Genomic DNA, 27429 nt, shown 5'->3' on the forward strand with positions numbered 1-27429 from the left:
ATCCAAATATAAAGCTGATATAAATGGAGTTGGAACAACTTAAGTTCGGGAGGAGATATGGCCAAGCAGAGGACAATCTACCACCCCTAACCAGCCACCGGTAACTCCACCCATGCCACCCTGTGCCAACCACTCACCCATCTCCTATCAAGCCGACAACTCCTCCTCTACCAATCACGGTGGTATATAAACCCGACTTGAAAAAACGGCGGCGTGCATAGTTTCCAGTAAACGCTGCACTACGTTCGTTTCAAGCTTAGCTCCACAGTCAAACTTTTGAACACTCCTTTTCACAAACAACACATTCTACACCTTCTAGCAACTCCAGCATGGCACACCTTCTACAAATGTACGCTTCCGACGAGGATATATACAACCCCAGTCTCCAACAACAACCCACTACGTCTACTCACCAGTCTGCAGCACCACGACAGGTTAAATCCACCGTTTCCATTCCTTCCCTCCTCCGTACTCCACGCAAACTCCGAAAGCCGTACCTCACTCCTCACCAACGGCGCCCGTCAGCGTCAACACCAGCTCAGCAAACCCACCGCTCTTCTCCCCGCAACCCAAGCGGCGACGTCGCTCGCTCGGCAGCAGCGTCTCGTGGCGGCGACGCCGTGCGGCTTGCGAGTACTCACACGGCTACTCCACCACCACCAAGCTTCCGTGACGACGGCGACGGCGATGTTGCACGGCCGTCGCATCGCGGAAACGCGTTGCGTCAGGCCGCTCAGTCGCACGGCTGTGACGTCACTCGGTCGGCGACTCCGTCAATAGATGACGTCACTAGGCTGCCTCGGGGCTTCTCGACCTCCACCACCTCCACACGCCAGTCATTCCAGCAGTCTCCCCATCATGTCCAGTCCAGCTATCCATCAGTTACAGTAACAGCCGCCACAGCAACAGCAGTCTCAGCAACAACATCGGCCAGTATTAATCAATCAGCCTACCACACTCCCCTCATTCCACTCGTGCATGATCCTCTACAGTCTGTTTCATTTGTTCCCACTTCATATGCTCCTCCCAAACCTGTCTTTTTCTCACTTGCTACAGCCACTCCAGCTCCCGTGCCCCCATCAGCCTTGGCACTCAATACCCCCATGGTTACCTCCTCCCTCAGACATCAGATCCTCCAAGGTGTGGACATTGATCTCTCCTCCCTTGTCCGACCCACTGCAACAAACCATCAACCCAGATCCGTCGAAGTGGGAGGAGTCTCCATAACCCTCCATGAACTCACGTCATCTTCCTCAACCATCCTCACCCCTACCGAGTTTGTACTGGCATTTTCCATTTTCCGTGACATCATCAGTTCCTCATACCCATCCCGCCGCCAGGAATTAGATGATCATCTATTCATTTGTATGGATTTGTCCGCCCGCTTTGGAGGCACACTATTCTACGAATACCATCGCCAGTTTTCCGCCAGAGCCGCTTCCAGACTAATTCAACGAAACACAGCCACCTACTGGGGCGCACTCGACCTGGACCTATACTGCAGGATCTTCGCAGGGAAGTCAACCAACACATGTAGCCTCTGTAATTGCCCTGCCCATCCCACCACTCAGTGCTCTTTCATCGCACCCGCCCCCTGCCCCCCCGCTCCGCAGCATTCCTCCAGCCCTGCAATTCCTCTCTTCAGCGAGCCCATGCCCCCAACCAACACCAGCTACCAATATCCTGCAACCTCCCAGGCCAGAGACCGTCGCGGCCGCCCTCTTGTTTTCGTGGGGAACAAAATGTTGTGTAACAACTTTAATGAGGGCGGCTGCGACCTCTCTTCATGCAAAATGCTCCACATGTGCACCTTCTGTGCCGGCGCCCACTCCCACATCTCCTGTCCCCAGGAACAAAACAATTCACCAGAACATCAACCATCCCCGCCGGCATCAACTTCACAAAACCAATAACTGCCTCTCCTCATCTCCTCATGCCATCATCCTCATCTTCTCATGCCCCCAGAAACAAACAAAACACCATAACATCAACCATCTCTGTCTACCTGTGCGGCACCAACTTCACAATCAATAACTGCCTCTCCTCATCCAACATCCTCAAATCACCATACTACTCGACGGCTTCCAAAGGAACAAGACAAGGACTTCCCCCACAATGCAGCCATTCAAGCAGTCCTATTGTCCGGTCACAGCAATCCATCAGTCAACCCCTCACCTTTAAATTTTTTAGCCAGGCGTGTCCACATCCTACGCACTGGCCACACAGATGCCCACGCAGACAATGCTCAACGCCATTTCCCTCCTGATTTCTTTTGGGGTCTTCTAAGATGCTCAGAGATTCCACCCTGCTCGTCATACTCGCCTCGCTGACCTAATTCCTTCGCTTTCATCTTCTAACACAGCACAACCAACCAGTACGGCAACACCACTCCCATCTTCATCTTCTAACTTGACTCCTCAGCCCCTACGAGCCCCACCTTAATTACAAATACTCCTGACGTGCACAGCACCCGCTTATGGTTCCATTCTCACCTCCGACTGGTCCCCCCTAACCGAAACTCTCCAGAACCTTCTCCAGTCACTCTTTTGGAAATCGGAGCCGCATCCACAGCATCAAGCAAGGGAGTTCCCGACCACTTCATACAAATCCTCGGCCGCTCTTCCCAAGCCTACCACAGCTACATCCGTTCCAACTCCCCGGACCTACATAACGCCGAACTCTCCTCGATCTCGTAATCCCACCATCCGATTCTTTTGGGGTCTCTCTACATACTTCAGCACGGACGCGTGCTCTTGACCCCTAAGCCAAAGTACCTGGGTCTGCGACCCCCCGGAACCTCCCCCCTCATTGCCTGCCATCCTCCATCCATGCTCCTGACCATCTAAGCTGCACACTACACGCTTGCGTGTGGTGATGACCTTCGATGATCATGCCAGCACCCCAAATGTCATTCTCGTGCCCATGGCGATCTAAGCTGCACACTACACGATTGCGTGTGGTGCTGACCTTAGATGACCACGCACTCAGAGTGTCATTTCACGCCCCTGGCCATCCAAGCTGCACACACCATGCTCGCATGGTGCGTGACCTTAGATGACCATGCCGGCACCCCCATGTCATCCATGCCCCGATGACCAAGCCGGCACCTACGGCATTCATGCCCCGATGCCCGTGCCGTCTCCCTCATGCTGTTCGGGCGTCTTAGCCATCTAAGCCGCACACAGCACGCTTGCGTGTTGTGATGTCCTTAGATGACTATTTTGCACTCAGCATCTTGGCCTTTTATGCTGCATGTCCCATGCCACGCATGCGATGCGCCCATAAACGACCATACTCCAAAAGCTAAATGTTGTTCGTGCCCTTGGCCATCTAAGCCGCACACTGCACGCTTGCGTGTAGTGCTGACCTTAGATGTACATTAGCACTCTGCATTCTTGGCCGTTCATGCCACACATCTCATGCCGCGCATGCGATGAGTCCATAAACGACCATACACCAAAACCTAAATGTTGTTCGTGCCCTTGACCATCTAAGCTGCACACTGCACGTTTGCGTGTAGTGCTGTCCTTAGATGACCATTAGCACTCTGCATTCTTGGACGTTTATGCCGCACATCTCATGCCATGCATGCGATGCGCCCATAAACGACCAGGCTCTCGGTCTTATAATAAACAACCTTAAACCTATATTTTGTCTGATGCTTGGTCTCTCCTAGTGAAATGGAGTTGGAACAACTTAAGTTCGGGAGGAGATATGGCCAAGCAGAGGACAATCTACCACCCCTAACCAGCCACCGGTAACTCCACCCATGCCACCCTGTGCCAACCACTCACCCATCTCCTATCAAGCCGACAACTCCTCCTCTACCAATCACGGTGGTATATAAACCCGACTTGAAAAAACGGCGGCGTGCATAGTTTCCAGTAACCCACCCTCCCTCCCTCTTCTTTCATTTCTACCTCTATCCTCTCTACAGGTTCCAAGTGGGGTCTCTCTACATACTTCAGCACGGACGCGTGCTCTTGACCCCTAAGCCAAAGTACCTGGGTCTGCGACCCCCCGGAACCTCCCCCCTCATTGCCTGCCATCCTCCATCCATGCTCCTGACCATCTAAGCTGCACACTACACGCTTGCGTGTGGTGATGACCTTCGATGATCATGCCAGCACCCCAAATGTCATTCTCGTGCCCATGGCGATCTAAGCTGCACACTACACGATTGCCTGTGGTGCTGACCTTAGATGACCACGCACTCAGAGTGTCATTTCACGCCCCTGGCCATCCAAGCTGCACACACCATGCTCGCATGGTGCGTGACCTTAGATGACCATGCCGGCACCCCCATGTCATCCATGCCCCGATGACCAAGCCGGCACCTACGGCATTCATGCCCCGATGCCCGTGCCGTCTCCCTCATGCTGTTCGGGCGTCTTAGCCATCTAAGCCGCACACAGCACGCTTGCGTGTTGTGATGTCCTTAGATGACTATTTTGCACTCAGCATCTTGGCCTTTTATGCTGCATGTCCCATGCCACGCATGCGATGCGCCCATAAACGACCATACTCCAAAAGCTAAATGTTGTTCGTGCCCTTGGCCATCTAAGCCGCACACTGCACGCTTGCGTGTAGTGCTGACCTTAGATGTACATTAGCACTCTGCATTCTTGGCCGTTCATGCCACACATCTCATGCCGCGCATGCGATGAGTCCATAAACGACCATACACCAAAACCTAAATGTTGTTCGTGCCCTTGACCATCTAAGCTGCACACTGCACGTTTGCGTGTAGTGCTGTCCTTAGATGACCATTAGCACTCTGCATTCTTGGACGTTTATGCCGCACATCTCATGCCATGCATGCGATGCGCCCATAAACGACCAGGCTCTCGGTCTTATAATAAACAACCTTAAACCTATATTTTGTCTGATGCTTGGTCTCTCCTAGTGAAAAACTGCATTCATGCGCCTGTTTAACTTTGCCTCAATATTAGCACTACTGCGAGCTTGGAAGACGGAGCATGTGTAAAAACAAGTAGGCCGTAGAAAAGCTTTAAGCTGCACAGCATTTAAACTGATAGCCGACCGCTATCAAGCAGAACACAGAAAGAAGCTATGAGCTGAGAGGATACAGAGGGGGGAGAGAGAGTAGTAGTGTGGTACGATGTGTACTTCCGTAGGATTTTTGTGCTAAAATTGTTTTTTTTGCAGATCCTGGTACTTTAGAGTCCAAAGCATGAGAAAATGATGGGTGTCAACTTTTCCGGACCCCCACCCCCTTTCTGGGGGTCATCTAGTTTGGGACCTCCCAGAACAGTACGCCAGCCAGTTAATGTCCAATTTTCTTAATATTAGGGTTGTTTTGTAGGTTTTAAAACATTCTGAGTTAATTTATTGCACTTTTGAAGCAGCCAGAATAAGCTTTCTGACTTTTGGTTGGGATCTTTCCTCACCTGGGACCCCCCAGACGGTCCCCTGTGCCTATCTCAGTAATCGCTCTGCTCCTGCTCCAGAAAAATGTCATATTAGATCATAATTGAATAAATGTTTTTGTAGCTGGGCTCTGAAAACAAAAATGAGTAGTAGCAAATACCAGGGGTCTTCCACAGGGGCTTCGGGACCCCTAGAGGGTCCTCAGAGTTACTACATAGTGTAATGATTTGTTTCGCTGAACTTATTATTATTATTATTATTTTACTGCTTTGGCTTTTATAGGGACCAAACTGTCAGAAAATGATGGGTGTCAGATTTTCCTGACCCCTGCCCCTTTTCTGGGGAGTCATCTATTTTGGGACCTTAGACCTTAGAACAAACAGTATGTCAGCCAGTTAATGTCCAGTTTTCTTAATATTAGAGTTGTTTTCATTTTAAAAGTCCATATATTGCACTTTTGAAGCAGCCAGAATAACCTTTATGACTTTTGGTGGGGGTCTTTCCTCACCTGGGCCCCCTGGAATGACCCCTGAGCCTAACTCAGTACTCATTACAGTCCTTGCTCTGCTCCTGCACCAGAACAGTGTCAAATTAGATCATAATTGAAGCATAATAGCTTTTTTTGTAGCTGGGCTCTGACAACAAAAATGAGTAGCTAATACCAGGGGTCTTCCACAGGAGGTCTGGGACCCCCAGGTGTCCTCAGAGTTACTAAAGGGGGCCAGCCAAATCTCTGGTCACCCGAACCTCCCCTCTGGTCGTAGAGATGCTGAAGGGCAGAGCACTGCATCCCACAGTGCTTAGACCCCACTGAGGTTATCCTCCGTAACTTAGCCTTGTTGGCCTCTGAGAGAGCCCCTTACCATGCCAGGAAGGAGAAGGTAAGGAGGCTCTCTATATGGCAGATGTAAAAGCTGCAAAGGATGGGGGGCAACATCCATATATCTCAGCCTCCGTAGGAGGTAGGTCCGCTGCTGACACTTTGAAAAGATGGCCCGTGTGTTGTCATTAAAAGTCAACCCACTGTAAATAGTGGTCCCAAGATATTTGTAGCTGCTGACCCTCTCCACCAGCTCTCCACCCAGTGTCAGCTGAGAACAGGGTCGAGGTCATCATCCCTCCTCCGGGGGCTTATGAGAAGCTCTTTGGTCTTCTTCACATTCAGCTGGAGGTAGTGCTCCTCACACGACTGGTGGAGCTTCTCTGCTTCCTCCTCAAAGTGAGCAGGGCAGTTTGAGGTGTCCACCAGAACAGTATCGTCCGCAAACTTCACAGCCATGCTCGCACTGTCCGAGCCCCTCAGGTTGTTGGTATAGAGCAGTGCAGCTACAAGTTCTTTGACTGAAATCCCATCCCATTACCCTGCATTATCACAGATGCTGGGTTGCTGGACCAAAGTGTTCCAATGACTCCAATGTTGATGGAAATAAGTAAGCCTTGCCCAGCCCTGAGGCTCATAGGGCAGGAGTCTATGTCCTGTTTCTGTGAGGCAGCTTGATGTACAAGTACCCCTAGACAGTGGACATGATAATAGTTTGTCACAGGGACATACCCCAATCCAGCCTTTGATGCTGAGGTCATACATTCAAGATGTATGACAAGGTTCATATATGGAGTTCCCTGATGTCTTCAATATTAAGCCCATATCTAACAGGACTTCATATGGGAATGCCCATATATGGATGCCACATCGGCCACATACCACACTAACAACATCCATATATGGCCAAGACAGATGGCCAAGACAGCCCATATCGGTGTGGCTGGTTCTACAGACAGGGATCTCCATGTATGGGCATAAAAGGGTATGATGTCAGTTGTCATAGACATCATAGGACTTTCACATAACAAATAACTGAGTAAGTATGTTTGGGCTCTCACAGCATATCTCCATATACAGTACATGGATCTCCATATATGGGTACCAGGGGTCTCCATATATGGGTAACAGGTCCGATATACATCACTGGCCAGATGGCAAAGAATTGGCGCCCTGAGGCATCTTACTAGTAAATAATACTGAGAATGCTAATAAACCATCAAGTACACTACATAAACCCAGGATACATAAAACTAACAGTTTCTAATATTATTCAAAAATAGATAGCAAATTGCAGAACTGGTTGCAAGAATAGGGCCAAAACTGAAACAGCCGTTTGGCTGGCCCCCTGTAGTAACTCTGAGGACACCCGGGAGTCCCGGACCCTGTGGAAGACCCCTGGTATTAGCTACTCATTTTTGTTGTCAGGTACAGAGCCTAGGTACAGGTACAAAAGCTTTTATGCTTCAATTATGATCTAATTTGACACTGTTCTGGAGCAGGAGCAGAGCAAGGACGTACTGAGATAGGCTCAGGGGTCATTCCGGGGGTCCCAGGTGAAGAGAGACCCCCACCAAAAGTCATAAAGGTTATTCTGGCTGCTTCAAAAGTGCAATATATAAACTCAGAATGTTTTAAAACCTTCAAAACAACTCTAATATTATGAAAATTGGACATTAACTGGCTGGCATACTGTTCTGCGAGGTCCTAAAATAGATGACCCCCCAGAAAGGGGGCGGGGGTCCGGAAAATCTGACACCTATCATTTTCTGACAGTTTGGTCCCTATAAAAGCCAAAGCAGTAAAAAATACATTTTAGCCAAGAAATCCTTAGAAGTACACTTCGTATCAGACTAGGTAGTAACCTCGAGGACCCCCAGGGGTCCCGAAGCCCCTGTGGAAGACCCCTGGTATTTGTTTCTACTCATTTTTGAAAAAAAAACCTTTATGCTTCAATTATGATCTAATATGACATTGTTCTGGAGCAGGAGCAGAGCGAGTACTGAGATAGGGCTCAGGGGTCCGTCTGGGGGGTCCCAGGTGACGAAAGACCCCAACCAAAAGTCAGAAAGCTTATTCTGGCTGCTTCAAAAGTGTAATAAATGAACTCAGAATGTTTTAAAACCTATAAAACAACCCTAATATTAAGAAAATTGGACATTAACTGGCTGGCGTACTGTTCTGGGAGGTCCCAAACTAGATGACCCCCAGAAAGGGGGTGGGGGTCCGGAAAAGTTGACACCCATCATTTTCTCATAGTTTGGACTCTAAAGAACCAGGATCTGCAAAAAAATCAATTTTAGCACAAAAATCCTACGGGAGCTGTTTTTTGGACGCATCGTACCACACTATAGGGGCTAAAGGGAACTTAAAGGAGAAACATTTTGTCTAAGGAGAGGTTGGAGGTCATACACACCAGAATACTCCACTGGGATTATGGACAAAAGCCAAAGGATGACACACAGGAGAAAGAGAGATGTGGTTAGCAGCAATGGTAGAAGGCCTATCATTCTGTAATAACATAAGAACTAGACAGACGTAAGTGCTGCTGTAGCAGCTAACAGCGGCTGCTAGCATTGCAGGAACTGGTGCTAGACGCAGAAAATTCAGCTTGTTAACTGTTAGTTAAGACTCGCCAAAAATCTTTGGTAACATTTTTATTTCAAGACATTGCAAGTTAAGCGATTAGTTTAAACTTTATATGTAAAGCCTTCGTTTCATTCAAGCATACAGGGAATTATAAAGGTAAAAGTACAGTAAGTTTGACTGTTGACCATTAAATCCAGTTGGAAAGTTAGCTATTGTTTGCCCGATTGGTACTAACCACAGGGAAACAGGCCTACATTATACATTATGAAAGCACTCAACAGGATGGCTGACTGACCAGGTATAGTTCAACTCAAACTTTACGCACAGAACATAAAGAAAGGAGATGTCGACATCGTTAATGTCATTTGTGTCAGTGTGCTTCACAGCTTGCTTCAACCAGATGTTTGAATCAATCCAGTACAGCAAAAGAGCAATCAGAGATAGTGTACAACAGGGTTCCCCAATTAGTTTTCCCCAAGGGCCGAATTATGTCTAGGGTACCAAGCCAAGGGCCACGACATTGCAGGGGGCGACGGTGGCGTTCCCACTACTCCAGCGACAGTTTTCGTCGTTGTCAGGTGAAAATCTTGTACGTCCAAAACAGTTCTTTTTGAATTTATCATATTAAAAATGATTTAAACTAGTGAAAACAGCTGATCTACAAGCACACAACGCCTCGCGGTGCGAGGCGTTGTGTGCTTGCAGATCTGCTGTTTTCACTACTTTTGTGCGATGGCCTTGTATGATTTGCGAAAGAACGTACAAATTTGGAGATACGAGATTTCCACCCGACAACGACGATATTCTAGTGTTGTTGCTGCTCTTGTACCACCATTATTACTGGGGTTGGTGGGGGCCAGACAGTAGCCCCCTGCGGGCCGCAAATGGCCCGCGGGCCGCCTATTGGGGAACCCTGGTGTATAACAAGAACTGCTATGCATATATTCAGTTACAGGAGGACCATGGTGGCTGTAAGGAGGACCATCTGCAACATGTGTAAACTCACCCAGCAGGTCAGCTCCTTCATCCACGTCCCCTATGAGCCCTGTGCCAGCAGATGACAGCTCCTCAAACAGGGAGTCTGTGTTGCGGTCAAATGCCATGTTCTCGATGCCTTTGGTAGGAGTGCTAGAAGAATAATAACAACATCATGTTCTCGATGCCTTTGGTAGGAGTGCTAGAAGAATAATAACAACATCATGTTCTCGATGCCTTTGGTAGGAGTGCTAGAAGAATAATAACAACATGTTCTCAATGCCTTAGGAGTGCTGGAAGAATAACAACCATTTGAGAACAGTTCTTTATTGCAGTGGTTCTCAACCTTTTCAGGCCGCGACCCCCAAAATAATAATATTTTAACCCTGACGAGCACTAAGAGTTACATTTTGTATAAAACGGTTCCATTGTGAAAATAGCAGATCTACGCGTCACAACGTCTCGCGTTGTGAGACGTTATGAGCATGTAGATCGGCTGTTTTCACAATTTCTGTGCAGATACCCTCTATACATGCACTTAAACTTTATGTTGGTTTGTTTACTGTTGAGTGAGAAAGCAATGTTGCACATTAAGTTAATCATCTGGGGACCCCCAAAATAATGTGGGGACCCCCCTGGGGGTCCCGAACCACAGGTTGAGAACCACTGCTTTAGTGGACATGGCTTTGTTTAAAGTCTAAACATTAGGGGTTGTTCCACTAGCTAAATACAGGGGACTCCCCCCTTGGTTTTGGATCCCCGATTGACTCATGAAGACTCAACTATCACTATCTATAGAATGTGTGCAGTTTGTGAGCAAAATCATTGCTCACATTTATATGTAGGCACGTCAACTGGTGTGGTGACTGTGCATGTTTCTTTTGGTCAAATGGAAATTGGGATATAATGGGGGTTTGTGCATAGTCAGAGAAAAGAGAGAGAGAGAGAGAGAGAGAGAGAGAGAGAGAGAGAGAGAGAGAGAGAGAGAGGCCTGAGAGAGGCCTGATCAATGGAGCAATCAAAACCCCAAAAATCAAGACGAGCATTGCTACCCACCCCACCCCCGCCAGACAATGCAACAAGGAAATTAATGATCAACTCGTGCACCGCACCCCCATTACAATTACAAATCGGGACAAGGACATTAAGCAACTAGAAAAATATTGTTCCTTCGAAACAATTGTGGGCTCGCTTCAAGCCAGAAAACAATGGCTATAAAAGCACAAAATGTCAAGATCGCAGGCAGTGCTCTCTTTGACGTTACTGACGTCAAAGATTGGTCCATTTTGTTCCAAAAATGTGTTGTGCAAAAGTTGACCCGCTGGTGGCGCTATAACAGGCCAATGTGAGAAGGTTGGTATCTGTTCCTTGACCTATTGGGAATGTGCTTGCAAGATTTCACGCACATCCCAGGCTGTGTTCATGATTTGAGGTGTTTTTGGCTTTGGACACTTTATCGCTGCTTGCAGCTATATTTATTATTATTATTTTATAATTTTTTTGTGTGCACTTCATAGGCATGTTAGATAAAGTTCCTTAGATTGCGTGTAGAATGTTTCATGCAAATTGCAAAAAAAATCCTAGAATAAAAACGGGTTTAAGCGTTTTACAAACTGCTCAAAATTATATAGCGCCCCCCTTTGGCTATTTGGGGTAAGATTGGTTTCAGTGATATTTGAACTAACCCTCTACACTATTTTGTCATGAAAATGTGACTTTGCATGTATGTTTTAGAGGCAGAAGAATAATTTGCATAAAAATGCAATATTGTTTGAATTATTTAAAAAAGCATGTTTCAATGTTAAAGAAATCCGATCTGACAGATCTTTAGATATCGGTCCAAAGTTCACGTAAAAAAAGTTTTGTGCACGTGACGCGAAGATTCCAGAATAAAAGTGGGTTTACGCGTTTTACAAACTGCTCAAAATGGCGGAAAATCAAAGGGCGGAGCTTACTTAACAACGACACAGATGTCTTCCGCTTGAGTCAAAGCACGCGTGTAACAAGTTGCATGTCTTCAAACGAAACGAGTCATGACTTATGCCCGTTTGAAGTTTGAATTTTCAGACGCTTCGTATAGCGCCCCCCTTTGGCCGATTGGAATAAAATTGGTTTCAGTGATACTTTGACTAACCCTCCACATCTTTGCCAAATGCCATGAACGTGTAACTTTGCATGTATGATTTAGAGGCCGAAGAATAATTTGCATAAAACCGCAATATTGATTGAATTATTAAAAAATTATATTTCACTTTAAAAAAAATCTGGTTGATCAATCTGACCGTATTGGTCCAAAGTTCATGTGAAAAAAGTTTTGTGCACTTGACGCGAAAATCCCAGGAGGAGATAGATTTTTACTGTTTTTCATATAATTCCGAATTGTGGGAGACCTAAAGGTCAGAGGTCAAAAGTTAGAGGGTAAAAGTTGTTCGGCATGAGGAGACGCATAAGTGTATACAGGTTTCATGGCTGTATGTATAACACAGCATGAGCTATACCTGTTCAAAGTTCGCACTTTCGAAGGCTTCCTACAGCGCCACCATTTGGCCGATTGCTATAAAAAATAATAGCGCACTTCGCCACTGTAAACTGAACACATTGATGTTTTTATTTTCATTTTCTCACTAAGTATGTAGGAGTAGAAAGGAACCGAAGTTCCCGTCTACTGTCTGACTGACTGATAGATAAACTAGAAAAATATTGTTCCTTCGAAACAATTGTGGGCTCGCTTCAAGCCAGAAAACAATGGCTATAAAAGCACAAAATGTCAAGATCGCAGGCATTGCTCTCTTTGACGTTACTGACGTCAAAGATTGGTCCATTTTGTTCCAAAAATGTGTTGTGCAAAGGTTGACCCGCTGGTGGCGCTATAACAGGCCAATGTGAGAAGGTTGGTATCTGTTCCTTGACCTATTGGGAATGTGCTTGCAAGATTTCACGCACATCCCAGGCTGTGTTCATGATTTGAGGTGTTTTTGGCTTTGGACACTTTATCGCTGCTTGCAGCTATATTTATTATTATTATTTTATAATTTTTTTGTGTGCACTTCATAGGCATGTTAGATAAAGGTCCTTAGATTGCGTGTAGAATGTTTCATGCAAATTGCAAAAAAAATCCTAGAATAAAAACGGGTTTAAGCGTTTTACAAACTGCTCAAAATTATATAGCGCCCCCCTTTGGCCATTTGGGGTAAGATTGGTTTCAGTGATATTTGAACTAACCCTCTACACTATTTTGTCATGAAAATGTGACTTTGCATGTATGTTTTAGAGGCAGAAGAATAATTTGCATAAAAATGCAATATTGTTTGAATTATTTAAAAAAGCATGTTTCAATGTTAAAGAAATCCGATCTGACAGATCTTTAGATATCGGTCCAAAGTTCACGTAAAAAAAGTTTTGTGCACGTGACGCGAAAATTCCAGAATAAAAGCGGGTTTACGCGTTTTACAAACTGCTCAAAATGGCGGAAAATTAAAGGGCGGAGCTTACTTAACAACGACACAGATGTCTTCCGCTTGAGTCAAAGCACGCGTGTAACAAGTTGCATGTCTTCAAACGAAACGAGTCAAGACTTATGTCCGTTTGAAGTTTGAATTTTCAAACGCTTCGTATAGCGCCCCCCTTTGGCCAATTGGAATAAGATTGGTTTCAGGGATATTTGGACTAACCCTCTACATGTTTGCCAAATGCCATGAAAGTAACACTTTGCATGTTTGATTTAGAGGCAGAATAATAATTTGCATAAAACCGCAATATGAATTGAATTATTAAAAATTAATGGTTTAACGTACAAACTTCTCACCACATAGACTGTATAGGTATTGGTCCAAAGTCCATGTGAAAAAAGTTTTGTGCGCTTAACTCAAAAATCCCAGGAGGAGATAGATTTTTACTGTATTTCATATAATTCAAAATTGTGGGAGACCTAAAGGTCAGAGGTCAAAAGTCAGAGGGTAAAAGTTGTTCGGCATGAGGAGACGCATACGTGTATACAGGTTTCATGGCTGTATGTATAACACAGCATGAGCTATACCTGTTCAAAGATCGTACTTTCGAAGGCTTCCTACAGCGCCACCATTTGGCCGATTGCTGTAAAAAGTAATAGCACACTTCCCCACTGTAAGCTGAACACATTGATATTTTTATTTTCATTTTCTCACTAAGTATGTAGGAGTAGAAAGGAACCGAAAATCCCGTCTACTTACTAAATAAATAAATAATGACAATATCTAAAGTGTGCTCGCCAGGTACTGGCGAGCCCACAATAATGACAATATCTAAAGTGTGCTCGCCTTATAGGCGAGCCCACAATTAAGTCACGTACTGATGCACAGTGCACAACCCCTTTTCCAAAAGGAAATTAAACCATTATATCACGCGCGAACCCCCATCATTGATCATCGCAAAGGAAATGAAACGATCAACTCTGTAACATGTTTTCTAACTAGAAACAGAGCAAAAATGTGTACTTGACTATATAAGTGCATGTTCATGTATGTGTAAAACATTGTTGTTTGGGGCCACTACAGATAATTGCAGACAGACACTCACTTACAGTACTATTATTCCTCTAAAGAATTACCCACAAATCAGCCCAAACAAATACTAGGGCTTTGACGCAGTCTTGTTTGTACATGCATAGATGATCAACTAACCTAAGACATATCTTTGACATACAGTAGTATATTTAGTCATAGCTTAGTTATTATTTAGTTTTTGACAGTAAAAAAAGGTAGTCCACGAACATTTTTGCGTCATAGTTTTAGTCCACGAAATGAACACTGGTTTTGCAGTACCTGGATGCCTTGTATCCACTGAGATCCATGTCCAGCTCAGGCGTCGACTCGATGATATCCTGCACATCTGAGCTTTCCTCCTTCTCAGGCAAACCTACACACAAGAAATACCACAACCATGAGATTATAGAACAAGCGACCAAGTGACCTTTTGTTGAACTATGATTGTACATTTTCACTCTGATGATCCGACAATTACTGCACAGCCAAATCCCCAGTGTTCACTTATCCATGTGAAAAACAGAGAGTGTACTAATGTAAACAAATGCATCCGTACAGGTGCATTAGTTCACTCTCAGACATACAGGTGCATTAGTTCACTCTCAGAGTTACAAGTGCATTAGTTCACTCTCAGAGTTACAGGTGCATTAGTTCACTCTCAGAGTTACAAGTGCATTAGTTCACTCTCAGAGTTACAGGTGCATTAGTTCACTCTCAGAGTTACAGGTGCATTAGTTCACTCTCAGAGTTACAGGTGCATTAGTTCACTCTCAGAGTTACAGGTGCATTAGTTCACTCTCAGAGTTACAGGTGCATTAGTTCACTCTCAGAGTTACAGGTGCATTAGTTCACTCTCAGAGTTACAGGTGCATTAGTTCACTCTCAGAGTTACAGGTGCATTAGTTCACTCTCAGAGTTACAGGTGCATTAGTTCACTCTCAGAGTTACAGGTGCATTAGTTCATTCTCAGAGTTACAGGTGCATTAGTTCACTCTCAGAGTTACAGGTGCATTAGTTCACTCTCAGAGTTACAGGTGCATTAGTTCATTCTCAGAGTTACAGGTGCATTAGTTCACTCTCAGAGTTACAGGTGCATTAGTTCACTCTCAGACATACAGGTGCATTAGTTCACTCTCAGAGTTACAGGTGCATTAGTTCACTCTCAGAGTTACAGGTGCATTAGTTCACTCTCAGAGTTACAGGTGCATTAGTTCACTCTCAGAGTTACAGGTGCATTAGTTCATTCTCAGACATACAGGTGCATTAGTTCACTCTCAGAGTTACAGGTGCATTAGTTCACTCTCAGACATACAGGTGCATTAGTTCATTCTCAGAGTTACAGGTGCATTAGTTCACTCTCAGAGTTACAGGTGCATTAGTTCATTCTCAGAGTTACAGGTGCATTAGTTCACTCTCAGAGTTACAGGTGCATTAGTTCATTCTCAGAGTTACAGGTGCATTAGTTCATTCTCAGAGTTACAGGTGCATTAGTTCACTCTCAGACATACAGGTGCATTAGTTCACTCTCAGAGTTACAGGTGCATTAGTTCACTCTCAGAGTTACAGGTGCATTAGTTCACTCTCAGACATACAGGTGCATTAGTTCACTCTCAGAGTTACAGGTGCATTAGTTCACTCTCAGAGTTACAGGTGCATTAGTTCACTCTCAGAGTTACAGGTGCATTAGTTCACTCTCAGACATACAGGTGCATTAGTTCACTCTCAGAGTTACAGGTGCATTAGTTCACTCTCAGAGTTACAGGTGCATTAGTTCACTCTCAGAGTTACAGGTGCATTAGTTCACTCTCAGGCCGGCTACAGACCTAAAGGCACAAAAACGGGTGCGTGTCGTGTGGGGGAGGCGGGGGGCAGGCACAGCGCAATGCATTCCGGATGGGAGTCGAGTGGTTTGAAGTCGAGTGCGAGTCGTGTGGTGTTGTGTGGTTGCGTCCAACTTGCTCACGACTCGCACTAGACTTCAAACCACTCGACTTCCATCCGCAATGCATTGTGCTGTCTCTGCCCCCCGCCTCCCCCACACAACTCTCACTCAACTTGTGCGTTCCAGTCTGATTGCAGCCTCAGAGTTACAGGTGCATTAGTTCACTTTCAGACCTACAGGTGCATTCCTTCACTCTCAGACAGGTGCAACAGAATACATTCAGCCACTAGATGTCACACTTACAACTGATTCACATCAATAAGTTTGCAACATTGACTGCCTCAATTGATCTATTTAGTGAAAGAAAGTACCTTACCCCAACAAAAACAGAAGCACACAAGGACGGCCAGAAAGCATGCTAAGTTCACTGTACTACGTTTCTGGTGTGAAATGGCACGATGGACGGACCCCCATAAAAATCGGCGAGCCGGCTTTGCACTCGCATGCAGAAGATCCCTTTTGTGAGGTTCGAGCACCTGCCCACTCAAGTGCTGTAAGATGTAGGGATGGGACGATATGAAAATTCATATCACAATTACTGTGACCAAAGAAATTACGATTTACGATATTATCGCAATAATCAAAATATCCCCAACATCCCCAACATCCATTATCCTGGGGAACATTTCCCCAAAAATAGCCGATCTACAAGCTCACAACGCATCGCGTTAGAGATTTGGTAGAGAGTGAAAAAAAAAACGTATTTCCAGGTCCATTTTACCAACGAGGGTATGCAGCAAATAAAAGGTGAACTGATCCCAGTGCACGACGGAGGATGATTTCACGATATACTTAAATTCTCCACAATGCGATAATTTTGAGTGTTTTTGTATCACAATAAACGCTAATAACGGTTATCGTCCCATCCCTAGTCAGATGTATAGTCTGGTGCGTGTCTTACCCACAGAGATGGAGCGGGTCCCCGGGGCAGCCTGCACCTCCATGTTCTTACTGCTCCCTTCCTCCCTCTGTGTGTCCGAGGCCACAGAGGACGTGGCCGCGACCGGTTTAGAGCCGCTGAAGTCAGACAGCTCATCCTGAAACGGCAAGGGACTGATCAGCCTGTTTTTGTTTGTTTCAACGCTGACACTAACACAGTGGTGGAAAAAGTACTCAAATGTTTTACTTAAGTAAAAGTATCAATACTGTGATGTAGATGTACTCTGTTACAAGTAGAAGTCCTGTAAAAGTACAAATGTATCGGCATCTATTTTATTTTAGCGTCCGTTTTTCAAGAAGAAGTTGACTATAGCTCCTTTAAAGTAGCAAAAGTACTACTTGCAGAATATCCCATTTCAAAATTTCAAATGTATTAAAATCTTTTGAAAATAGCTGATCTACATTCTACAAGCGTGACGCATTGTGAGCTTGTAGATCGGCTATTTCCAAATGGCCGAATTGTACTGTATAGGGCTGAAGTGGTTAATGTATGTTTTGTAATAAGGATCAAAATCTCAAAGTAACAAGTAACTAAAGTTTTCAAATAAATGCAGTGGAGTAGTAAAAATAATGGATATACTCAAGTAAAGTTCAAATACCTCAAAATGTTATTTAAGTAAATAGTCACTTTCCACCACTGCACTAACTTTTCTCCACAAAGGAACCACTTTTGAACATAAAAACAAAGACATAAGCACACATTGGGACACCAGGGTGCACAAGACAAGGGAACCACAACACAGGACAGTATAGCCAAGAATGGGAGCTTGGCAGGCTGAACATTGGAGCTTATACAGCATATAGGAACTAAATGACACTAAACACACACACACCACAATACACACAAAACAGTATCACTGTACACATACAGAGAGAGTCCAATTTCTCATTGCAGAAGCACCACTAGTGGAAAAATGCACCAAAAAGATTTTTCTTTCGGGATAAGTTCTTCCGGAAGGAACGTATTTAAATGAAGTTCAGAAATTGGAATTCGGAAAAGGGTACGAATAAACACGTGGAAAAACACAACAAGGGAAAAAAAGCACAGAAGCACCAAACAGACTGGAAGACGGAATGAGAAATGCACAAAGACAGACACGAGTACACAGAATCCACAAATAAACCTAGAAACATAAGCCATAAATACACTGGGGGGCGCCATTCTATCACTGACACGCTACAACAAACACACCACAGATCCACACAAGACTTAAAAAACTGAAATAAGAATGGAAATAGCAAAGACATGGCCTAGTGCCTATTAGAAATAACACAGAGATAAACCACTACTCTTCAAAACAACTATTGATGAAAGAAAGAATGTTGAGAAATGTTAATATGATTCTGAATATAATTAGCTGTAGAAACGTGAGGCCAAACTAAGACATAAAGCATGTGAAATAGAAACTACCATGCAATTTCACCAACATGAAAACAGCCAGATGCAACCAGCTCATTTGCAACTTAATTACAAAAGGTTAGCATGCCATGTACACTGCTCAAAGTGGCACATTCTTTCCCGTATATATTATTTGGTATTATTTGGAAAGATCTGATTTGGTCCAAAAAATGCAGAGCGTGGTTGCATGTAGCTCTGGTGGGCGATGCTGTTGAAAAGATGAAAGAAAGCAGCATAACGGAGGACACTACTGCAAGCCCACAGACACACAAACACTGCACTGCTTGTGGCCCCGTGCAAGCACGGTGCTGTCGGCACTTCTGCCAGTCAGCGTTCATCCATCTACCTTGCAGTCCTCTGCCAGTGAATTCCCCCAAGCAGTGTCCTGGGTACTCTTACCCTCCCTTTTCTTTGGAGGATTGTCCGAGTCCAACTGCTTGGGAGGGGGAGGGGAGGGGAGGGGAAGGGGGGACGACAGTTACAATGAGGAACATGTCTGCAGGAAGCAATTCAGCAGCGGTGCATGAAGCAGATGTGTCTCTCTGTGAATCGATACAAGAATTGTCTGCGTGCATACCGTAAATGTTTGCGTGCTTGAGTATGAGTGCATTGCCTGCTGGCTGAAAGTCAGAACTTTTAAGTCATTATTTCGACTTTGCCAAACCGTAACGTGGACAGCATGTTACATTCAGAGATTTTGACCGTCTTGTTGTGGGATACCTATGCATGTCATCCAAAGGCTGTTTAGTGGAAGTGAAAGCCCTTACTTAGGCCATGTTCACACTGAGATTTGCCGTATGGCAAAACAACGGACAGCTCTGCATGGTCGTTCAGTGTACGATACGATGTGTTGACTAGTAGACGTTGTTTCACCGTCTTGCTCACTTTTTTAACTTGGCTTTTAATCACAGCTGAGTTTTATGTTTTATTTTGTTCACCTCCTCTGGTCTGTTTGCATTGTATTTTTTTTATTTGTATTTACTTGTGATGTATTGTTTGATTTGTTGTCCTGTTGCACTGTTTCCTCTTGTTGTACAGCACTTTGGTCGACACTGTCGTTTTTAAATGTGCTTTATAAATAAAGGTTGATTTGATTTTTGATTTGATTTGATTTGCTCTGCAGCAATCCCTTTGGCAATGAACAAAGCTTAGTGAACTACATGGAAAAAGGTTGTTTTCAGCATAGAAAGCAAATCTCAGTGTGAACTTAGTATGAAGCAATTTGCAATGATGTAGGATGAATAAGTATTCCAGTGTCAAAAGCAATGAAGGGGTGATTTATGCTTACATAATTACGCCAGGAACATCATTAACCAGTACGTGTGCAGTTACACCGTGTCAAGAGAACTCTAATAGATATATATTTTACTGTATGTCACATGGACGCCATTCAAAAGCATTCAAAAGGCCACGGCTCAACAAAGAACGTCCTGTAGTGCTCATTACATAAGAGCCTATCACGATCCAGCTGTGCTCCTTCTCCGTCACTGACCGGCTGCCTATGACACATAGAGTGGCACAGCTCCCATAGTGCACAGCGACCCCGGAGCTCATGTCCCAGTTTGAAGAAGGACACAACGGGACGAAATACCGGCGTCTCCCTCTAGGTCTCAATGGCTGGTAAAGATTGTTTCTGTCAATGCTTAGGACAGCACTTTGCAAAACCATCTTTAGAGGTAATAATAACCAACACACTGTTTTTACTGTAAGAACATGGGTACAAACTTCTGTATGCATGTCTGCATGGTAGGTATGTGTCGTATGTATGTTTGTTAAAAAACGACCACTATGCACAGGAATGCTACGCACACCAAGTCCTTGTGGTGGTGCAGGCTCACTACAGTATCATCTCAGAAGATGTCTTAAAAAAGACAGAAAAGTGGCCGCACACACCGTAGCCAAAGTGCCAAAATGTATTATAGGACACAGAGAATAAAGGTTTATTCTCTGTCCTATAATACATTTTGGTACTTTGGCTACGCTGTGTTAAAAACAACAACACAACATTGAAAAAATTTGTCAAATAAGTGTCTTATTCACTGCCATTTATGAATTCCCATTAGACAGACTTTGACACACTACTCTGGTTGCTTAATTTGGGTCTATTTTCTTCTATCCTTCAATGGTGTGTGTGTGTGTGTGTGTGTGTGTGTGTGTGTGTGTGTGTGGGTGTGGGTGTGTGTGTGTGTGTGTGTGTGTGTGTGTGTGTGTGTGTGTGTGTGTGTGTGTGTGTGAGAGAGAGAGAGAGAGAGACAGGATGTGTGAACACAGAGATTGCCTTGTTAAACATCACTACTAAATCTCTACGCTCTGCTCTTATCAAAGGCTCTCTATTTTTCTTGGAACCAAAGCCATCCTACTCTGCCGGGTCGCTCCGCAGAAGGACTCCAGCTACCCAGCTGGGGACTGGGATTCCGCTCCAACCATCTCGATTTATCTGGATATGTACATTCCTCTTCATTTCAGTTTCATGTGTACCTTCATTACACTCTCGTGTTCTGGAAATAGTACCGGTAGACGGTAGTTACAATTAATACTTAATAAATAACTTCATGTACCTTGCAAGCTGGCAGTGTACGGGTCACTTGTTGTACAGTTGATGTTGTTCACCGTTTTACCTATGCACCTGCTTTCAGACTTTCACAAAAGCACAGAAACCGTGTCTGTGTCGGTGAACAATCAGGGGATCGATCGAAAAATCTAAAAATATTCTGTGACTACTTGAAAAGGTAAGGAGAAACTAAACATAACCGGCAGTGGTTAGTTAGTGGCTTGGTTAAATATTCTTGGCAGTGAATGAGTTTTAATATAGCCACGGTCCATTTGTGTTACTGAGTAGCAGGGGTGGGCAACGTTGATGATGGAGAGGTCTTTTTGAGCTTGTAAGTAAGCCTTGCCGAGCCACGAGGCACATAGGGCAGAAGCATATCTCCTGATTCTGTAACGTGAGGCAGCTTGATTGGTCAGGAGGCAGCGTTCACTCACCTTGAGGCTGGCGTTGGAGCGAGGCTGGGCAGCGTCTGAGAACCTCCAGCCCTCTGCGCTCGGTGTCTCCGCCCTGGCCTGGGGGTCTGGGATTAGCATGGAGCCCCCGCCTGACGAGGGGAAGATACCAAGGGAAAGCGGACGCTCTTTCCTGGAGAGAAAGGAAGGATGACTAGATTATGATGATTCGTGATGGAGGTGATCAAAGAATATCAAAAGGACATTGCCCAGAATTAATGTCGTAAACAAACGTTTGCTCATTGCTCTCATCACTAGTGCCTTCTGGCTGTGGAGATGCTCTTCCTTCTGGGGAAAGGTTTCTAAAACATGAGGTCATACCGGTAGGTCGTGGTCCCACCTGACTCGGCCCAGTGTCCCCGATTCTGAGCTCTCATTCAGCTGCTGTATTTTGATCCTTTCTACGTGCTCCATGTAGTTATGGATCATCTGTGGAGAACCAAACAGGGGAATGCTCATTCAATGGCTGTTATTCTTTTATACCTTACTCCAAATAGTTGTCAGCTTTTCCAATATACCGTATCTGATGGGTCTGGCATATTTCACTTATCCCTTAGATCAATGGTTCTCAAAAGTTTTCATGTCAACGACCCTAAAAAAGCTTTTTATTGCATATGTTCCTTTTGTTTCCACGCCCCTCACCTCTGTGTGTCGTTGATGGAGGGAGGTGAATTCTTTCTTTAGCTCTGCCTCTCGCTCTTCCAACCTGCCAACTGAGAGACAACACACTATCAAACGTGCTGTTTTTATTATGCTACTGATGCCTGATGCTGAGTGGCCAAAATGACCTGGAGGCTAGATATTGCAGATAGCATTGCCAACCACAAGGTGTTGCCAACCACAAGGTGTTGTGTGTGTGTGTGTGTGTGTGTGTGTGTGTGTGTGTGTGTGTGTGTGTGTGTGTGTGTGTGTGTGTGTGTGTGTGTGTGTGTGTGTGTGTGTGTGTGTGTGTGTGTGTGTGTGTGTGTCTGAAACAGGCCCAGGGGTAACTGTACCCGCTCCGAAACGAACCAAGGTGGACCTGGAGCTCTGCTAAAATCACTGTGGTATCCTGTTCCCCCCGCCCCAACAGAGTAATCACAGGCGAGGTGCGTAGCTTGCACTTTGCTCTATATTGCAGACAGACAGAGAACATTTTTGTGACTTTTGTTTGAGTTTCATCACGCTAAAACAACAAGTGTGTGTGTGTGTGTGTGTGTGTGTGTGTGTGTGTGTGTGTGTGTGTGTGTGCGTGCGTGCGTGCGTGCGTGCGTCGTGTGCAGTGTGCACGCACAAACAAACACATGCTGCATGCGTGCTTGCCAGGGAGGGACCACTTTTACATTGGCCCAAATCTCACCTAATAGCCTACTCTTCAGTTACAGAATGTTTATTGCGACCGTCAGGTCGCAAGTTACTATGAAAAGCTCCACCGGCTGTCTGTATGTCCGTCCATCCGTCCGTCAGTCCGTACGTCCGTCACATCACATCACGTCACGTCACGTCACGCCACACTTTTGCCCAACTATCCGCCACCGTTGGCCCTATCGATGCCAAACTTTGCACACACACTCCTTGGATGGCAAATCACATTTTTGGACACTGCTTCTACAGATTTTGGCCTAAAATCACGCAACGCGGTACACAGTATCTCTAAAGCATGTCATCAACATGGATCCGTCCCATTTCCCATATTCCCTCCTGATTGGCTATGATTGCCTTCTAAAGTTTATGTATGCAACGTGGCGGTCGCTTATCTCCCGATTAGGGAGTCTTACTGGTATCAATCCAATTGTTGAAAAAGAATTACACAAACACACCAACGTACATCTATGTAAGCAAAACACTTCTTTTCAAAACTGGATACAGCCTTGTGCCCACAGGGTGCCCAAAGGGTGCTCACATGTTTTACTTAAGTAAAAGTATCAATACTGCAATGTATAAATCTCTTTTACAAGTAAAAGTCCGGAATTCTAAATGTACTTGAGTAAAAGTACAAAGGTATTGGCATCAAAATGCACTTAAAGTACCAAAAGTAGGAAGAATGTCCCATTTCAAAGTTTCCAAATGTACACAGTAAAATACCCTAGTATCCATATTCAGAGAACTCATTTAGAAGCCCGATCTAAAGCTATTTCAGTCGCAAAAAACTTTCTCTTTGGGTCTGGGAACACAATCCGGAAAAAATCCTGTCTAAAGATGTGATTTATTATTGGAGTGGGCGGCGCGATGCGGCCGTTAGCGCGACTACGGCCCGTGTATGGCCGAGTGTTGGCCTGGACCATGGATGGACGTTTAGACCGGGGCTTCGTTGAGGCCTCCGATTAAATAATTCATTTTATTAAATATCCCGAACTAGTTCGGGATAGGCACCCTGGAATACGTCGCGCCGCCGACAGTATATATTGAGGTTTTTTTGGGGGGCTCTAAACTTTATTTTAAACCATTTTCAATGGAATAAATCGTCGGACCATCTAGCGTCTCTCGTTGGCTAGCGCTGGACGAGCAAGGACCACCCACGTTGCTCCAAGCAGCTCGGGGTAAGTAAAATAGCAAATAAAATATTGTATTGGATTGAAATAAAGCCAAACTTGTTCGGGATAGGCACTTATAGGGTTACGAGAAAAATAGCAGATCTACAAGCTCACAACGCCTCGCAGCACAGGTTTATTAAGTATTGACAGAGGTTAAACTATAGTATATGGAATCTATGAGAAGATTGTGAGGGTCCCTGCTTCATCTCTCTCTCAACTAAGGGGTCATTGGCCTAAAAACTTTGAAGACCCCTGGTATAGGGATGAAGTGGGTAATGTGTGTTTTGTGATAATAATCCAAATGTAAAATAATTGTAGCAGAGTAAAAGTACAATATTTGTCTCTTAGATATAGTGAAGTAGAACTAAAAGTACTGGAGATTAAAAAGTAAAGTAAAAATACCTTGAAATTGTACTTAAGTACAGTACTTGTGGCAAATGTATTAATTACTTTGCACCACAACTCTTCAAGCAGGCAACTGGGAGCACAGAGATGGGGTAATCTCCCTCAAATAATTTTGAATGGGGTCCGATTAAGGAGGTGACAACAACGCCTAATCCCGTATTAGTATGTCAGGTTTAGACTAAGCCAGGCGGACAGCTGCTGCAACACACACAACTACACAGCATGGGTGTATCAATTACAGCAGCTAAGGCCTGTTCATGCTGTCTGCTGATGTCATCCCTATCTGTCTGCACTTAAATACTACAGAGTCATTTTTATTACACAACCATGACTCGCCACAATTCAGTCAGACATAATGAACCACATAAAGCGGAAAATGTACTTTGAAAATGAAAACTGTTTCAATTTGGCCACCCTTCCTACTGTGTGTGAACTGAGCAAAGAGCCCTTTATAGATATCTCTCATTATATAGATGATTGTATGCTATGTTCTGAGTACTGACGGCAATTAAAGACCATGTACGAAATCTTGCCTGGCAGGCTGCTAATTACATAATGAAGACTGCTTCAACAGTGGACATGGCCATCTCCATTTCAATAAGACTACTAGCCTGCAACTCAGCTTACATCCGCAGCATTGATCCAGGAGTAGATTAATAAATGTCAGGGTTTTAGAGTAGCTGTATACACACACACACACACACACACACACACACACTAAGGATGGGACGATAAGCGATATTATCGTTTATCGTGATAAAAAACACTCACGATAATCGTATCGTGGAGATCTAATTTATCGTGATATCGTCCTCCGTCAAGCACTGGGATCAATTCACCTTTTATTTGCCGAGCCGCATATCCGGTATCATCTGGTAAAAGGTACTTATAACATACGTACTTGATAGTCATTTTTTTCACTCTCTATCAAATGTCTTTGCCAAAAAATAGCCGATCTGCAAGCTCACAACGCATCGCAATGCGACGCGTTGTGAGCTTGCAGATCGTCTATTTTTTGGCAAATGTTCCACCCTAGGATAATGGGTTTTGATTATCGCGATAATATCGTAAATCGCAATTTATTTTGTCCCAAAAATCGTGACATGAAATTTTCATATTGTCTCATCCCTAACGCACACATACACACATACATCTATCTATAAATGCGAGAAGTCTCTGCGTGTGTGTTTGTAATCCGCGTATCTCGAGAACCGTTCGTCCCACCGGCTTCAGATTCGGCACGCGCGCTCCCCGCCGCAGCACGGAGTGCAGTGCCGGGCCTCGACCCGACCCGACGCGCGGTTTTCTTTTCCGAAACCGGCGCGAAACGTTCGGAATCTCCTTATGCGGAGCTGATTGTTGACATCAGGCTGTTCCGGAGGAAATCGGCGCAAGCGCTGAGTCATTGTGACATCACTTCATAAAAGGCTCTGACATCACGTACGCCACATGAGTCAACACAAAATCTCTGTGAATGTGTATGTATGTATGTAATCCGCGTATCTCGAGAACCCTTCTTCCCACCGGCACGCGCGTTCTCCAGATATGGGCATAAAGTCTGACATCAGAGTTTTCTGCAACCGGTACTGTGTGTGCAGAGATCTTCATATATGGGCATAAGTGGACAAAGACAAACAGATGGTCAAAACGGGTCCTATGACAGGTATATTGGGGTTTGCATTAAAGGGTGGGGCATTCATGGGGTTTGCATTAAAGGGTGGGGCATTCATTCCCTATTTCAAATTCGGCACGTGCGTTCCCCACCGCAGCAGGTAGTGCAGTGCTCGGCCTCGACCCGACCCGACCCGATACACGATTCTCTGGAACCAGCACGAAAGGTTCGGATTCTGATGTCTGACATCAGGATTTTCCGGAACTGGCACTGTGTCTGCATAGATCTCCATATATGGGCATAAAATGGATGCAGACAGACAAATACAGATATCTCCATATATGGGCATAAATGGACACAGGCAAACAGATGGTCAAAGATCTCCATATATGGGCATAAAGTGGACGCAGACAGACAGATACAGATATCTCCATATATGGGCATAAATGGACACAGGCAAACAGATGGTCAAAACGGGTCCTATGACAACAGGTATAATGGGGTTTGCATTAAGTTTGTCTCCTCCTCCATCTGTTTGTCTGTGTCCATGGGGTTTGCATTAAAGGGTGGGGCATTCATTCCCTATTTCAAATTCGGCACGTGCGTTCCCCACCGCAGCAGGTAGTGCAGTGCTCGGCCTCGACCCGACCCGACCCGATACACGATTTTCTGGAACCAGCACGAAAGGTTCGGATTCTGATGTCTGACATCAGGATTTTCCGGAACTGGCACTGTGTCTGCATAGATCTCCATATATGGGCATAAAATGGATGCAGACAGACAAATACAGATATCTCCATATATGGGCATAAATGGACACAGGCAAACAGATGGTCAAAGATCTCCATATATGGGCATAAAGTGGACGCAGACAGACAGATACAGATATCTCCATATATGGGCATAAATGGACACAGGCAAACAGATGGTCAAAACGGGTCCTATGACAACAGGTATAATGGGGTTTGCATTAAGTTTGTCTCCTCCTCCATCTGTTTGTCTGTGTCCCTTTATTCCCATTATGGAGATCTCTGTATCTGTCTGTGCCTCCGACTGTGTTGCAGACACAGTGCCGGTTCCCCCTTTAATGCAAACCCCATTATACCTGTTGTCATAGGACCCGTTTTGACCATCTGTTTGAAAAAGCGACAGAAATCTCATATATGGGCATAAAATGGACGCAGATAAACAGATATCTCCATATATGGCATATATGGGCATACAATGGATGCAGAATCACAAAGATCTCCATATACGGGCATAAAAGGGACACAGACAGACAGATACAGAGATCTCCATATATGGGCATAAAATGGACGCA

At 44.9% G+C, this 27429-nt stretch overlaps 1 protein-coding gene across 3 annotated transcripts in view; it reads right to left on the bottom strand.

Moving 5' to 3' along the window:
• Positions 1 to 27429, bottom strand: part of spag9a (sperm associated antigen 9a) — a 59585-nt gene that overhangs the window by 26762 nt on the left and 5394 nt on the right. For 2 of the 3 annotated variants that reach the window (XM_080725103.1, XM_080725102.1), the window contains exons 3-10: positions 22221 to 22291; positions 21919 to 22007; positions 21561 to 21711; positions 18922 to 19008; positions 17139 to 17274; positions 14575 to 14668; positions 9807 to 9928; positions 8628 to 8639 (exon numbers count right to left, since the gene is read on the bottom strand). In XM_080725103.1, the coding sequence (XP_080581229.1) occupies positions 8628 to 8639; positions 9807 to 9928; positions 14575 to 14668; positions 17139 to 17274; positions 18922 to 19008; positions 21561 to 21711; positions 21919 to 22007; positions 22221 to 22291 (762 nt within the window). The remainder of the gene's footprint in view (positions 1 to 8627; positions 8640 to 9806; positions 9929 to 14574; positions 14669 to 17138; positions 17275 to 18921; positions 19009 to 21560; positions 21712 to 21918; positions 22008 to 22220; positions 22292 to 27429) is intronic. The other variant, XM_080725104.1, reaches the window with a different exon arrangement.

The sequence above is a fragment of the Nannobrachium achirus genome (genome assembly GCF_963921795.1).
Source record: "Nannobrachium achirus genome assembly, chromosome: 4".
Lineage (NCBI taxonomy): Eukaryota > Metazoa > Chordata > Actinopteri > Myctophiformes > Myctophidae > Nannobrachium > Nannobrachium achirus.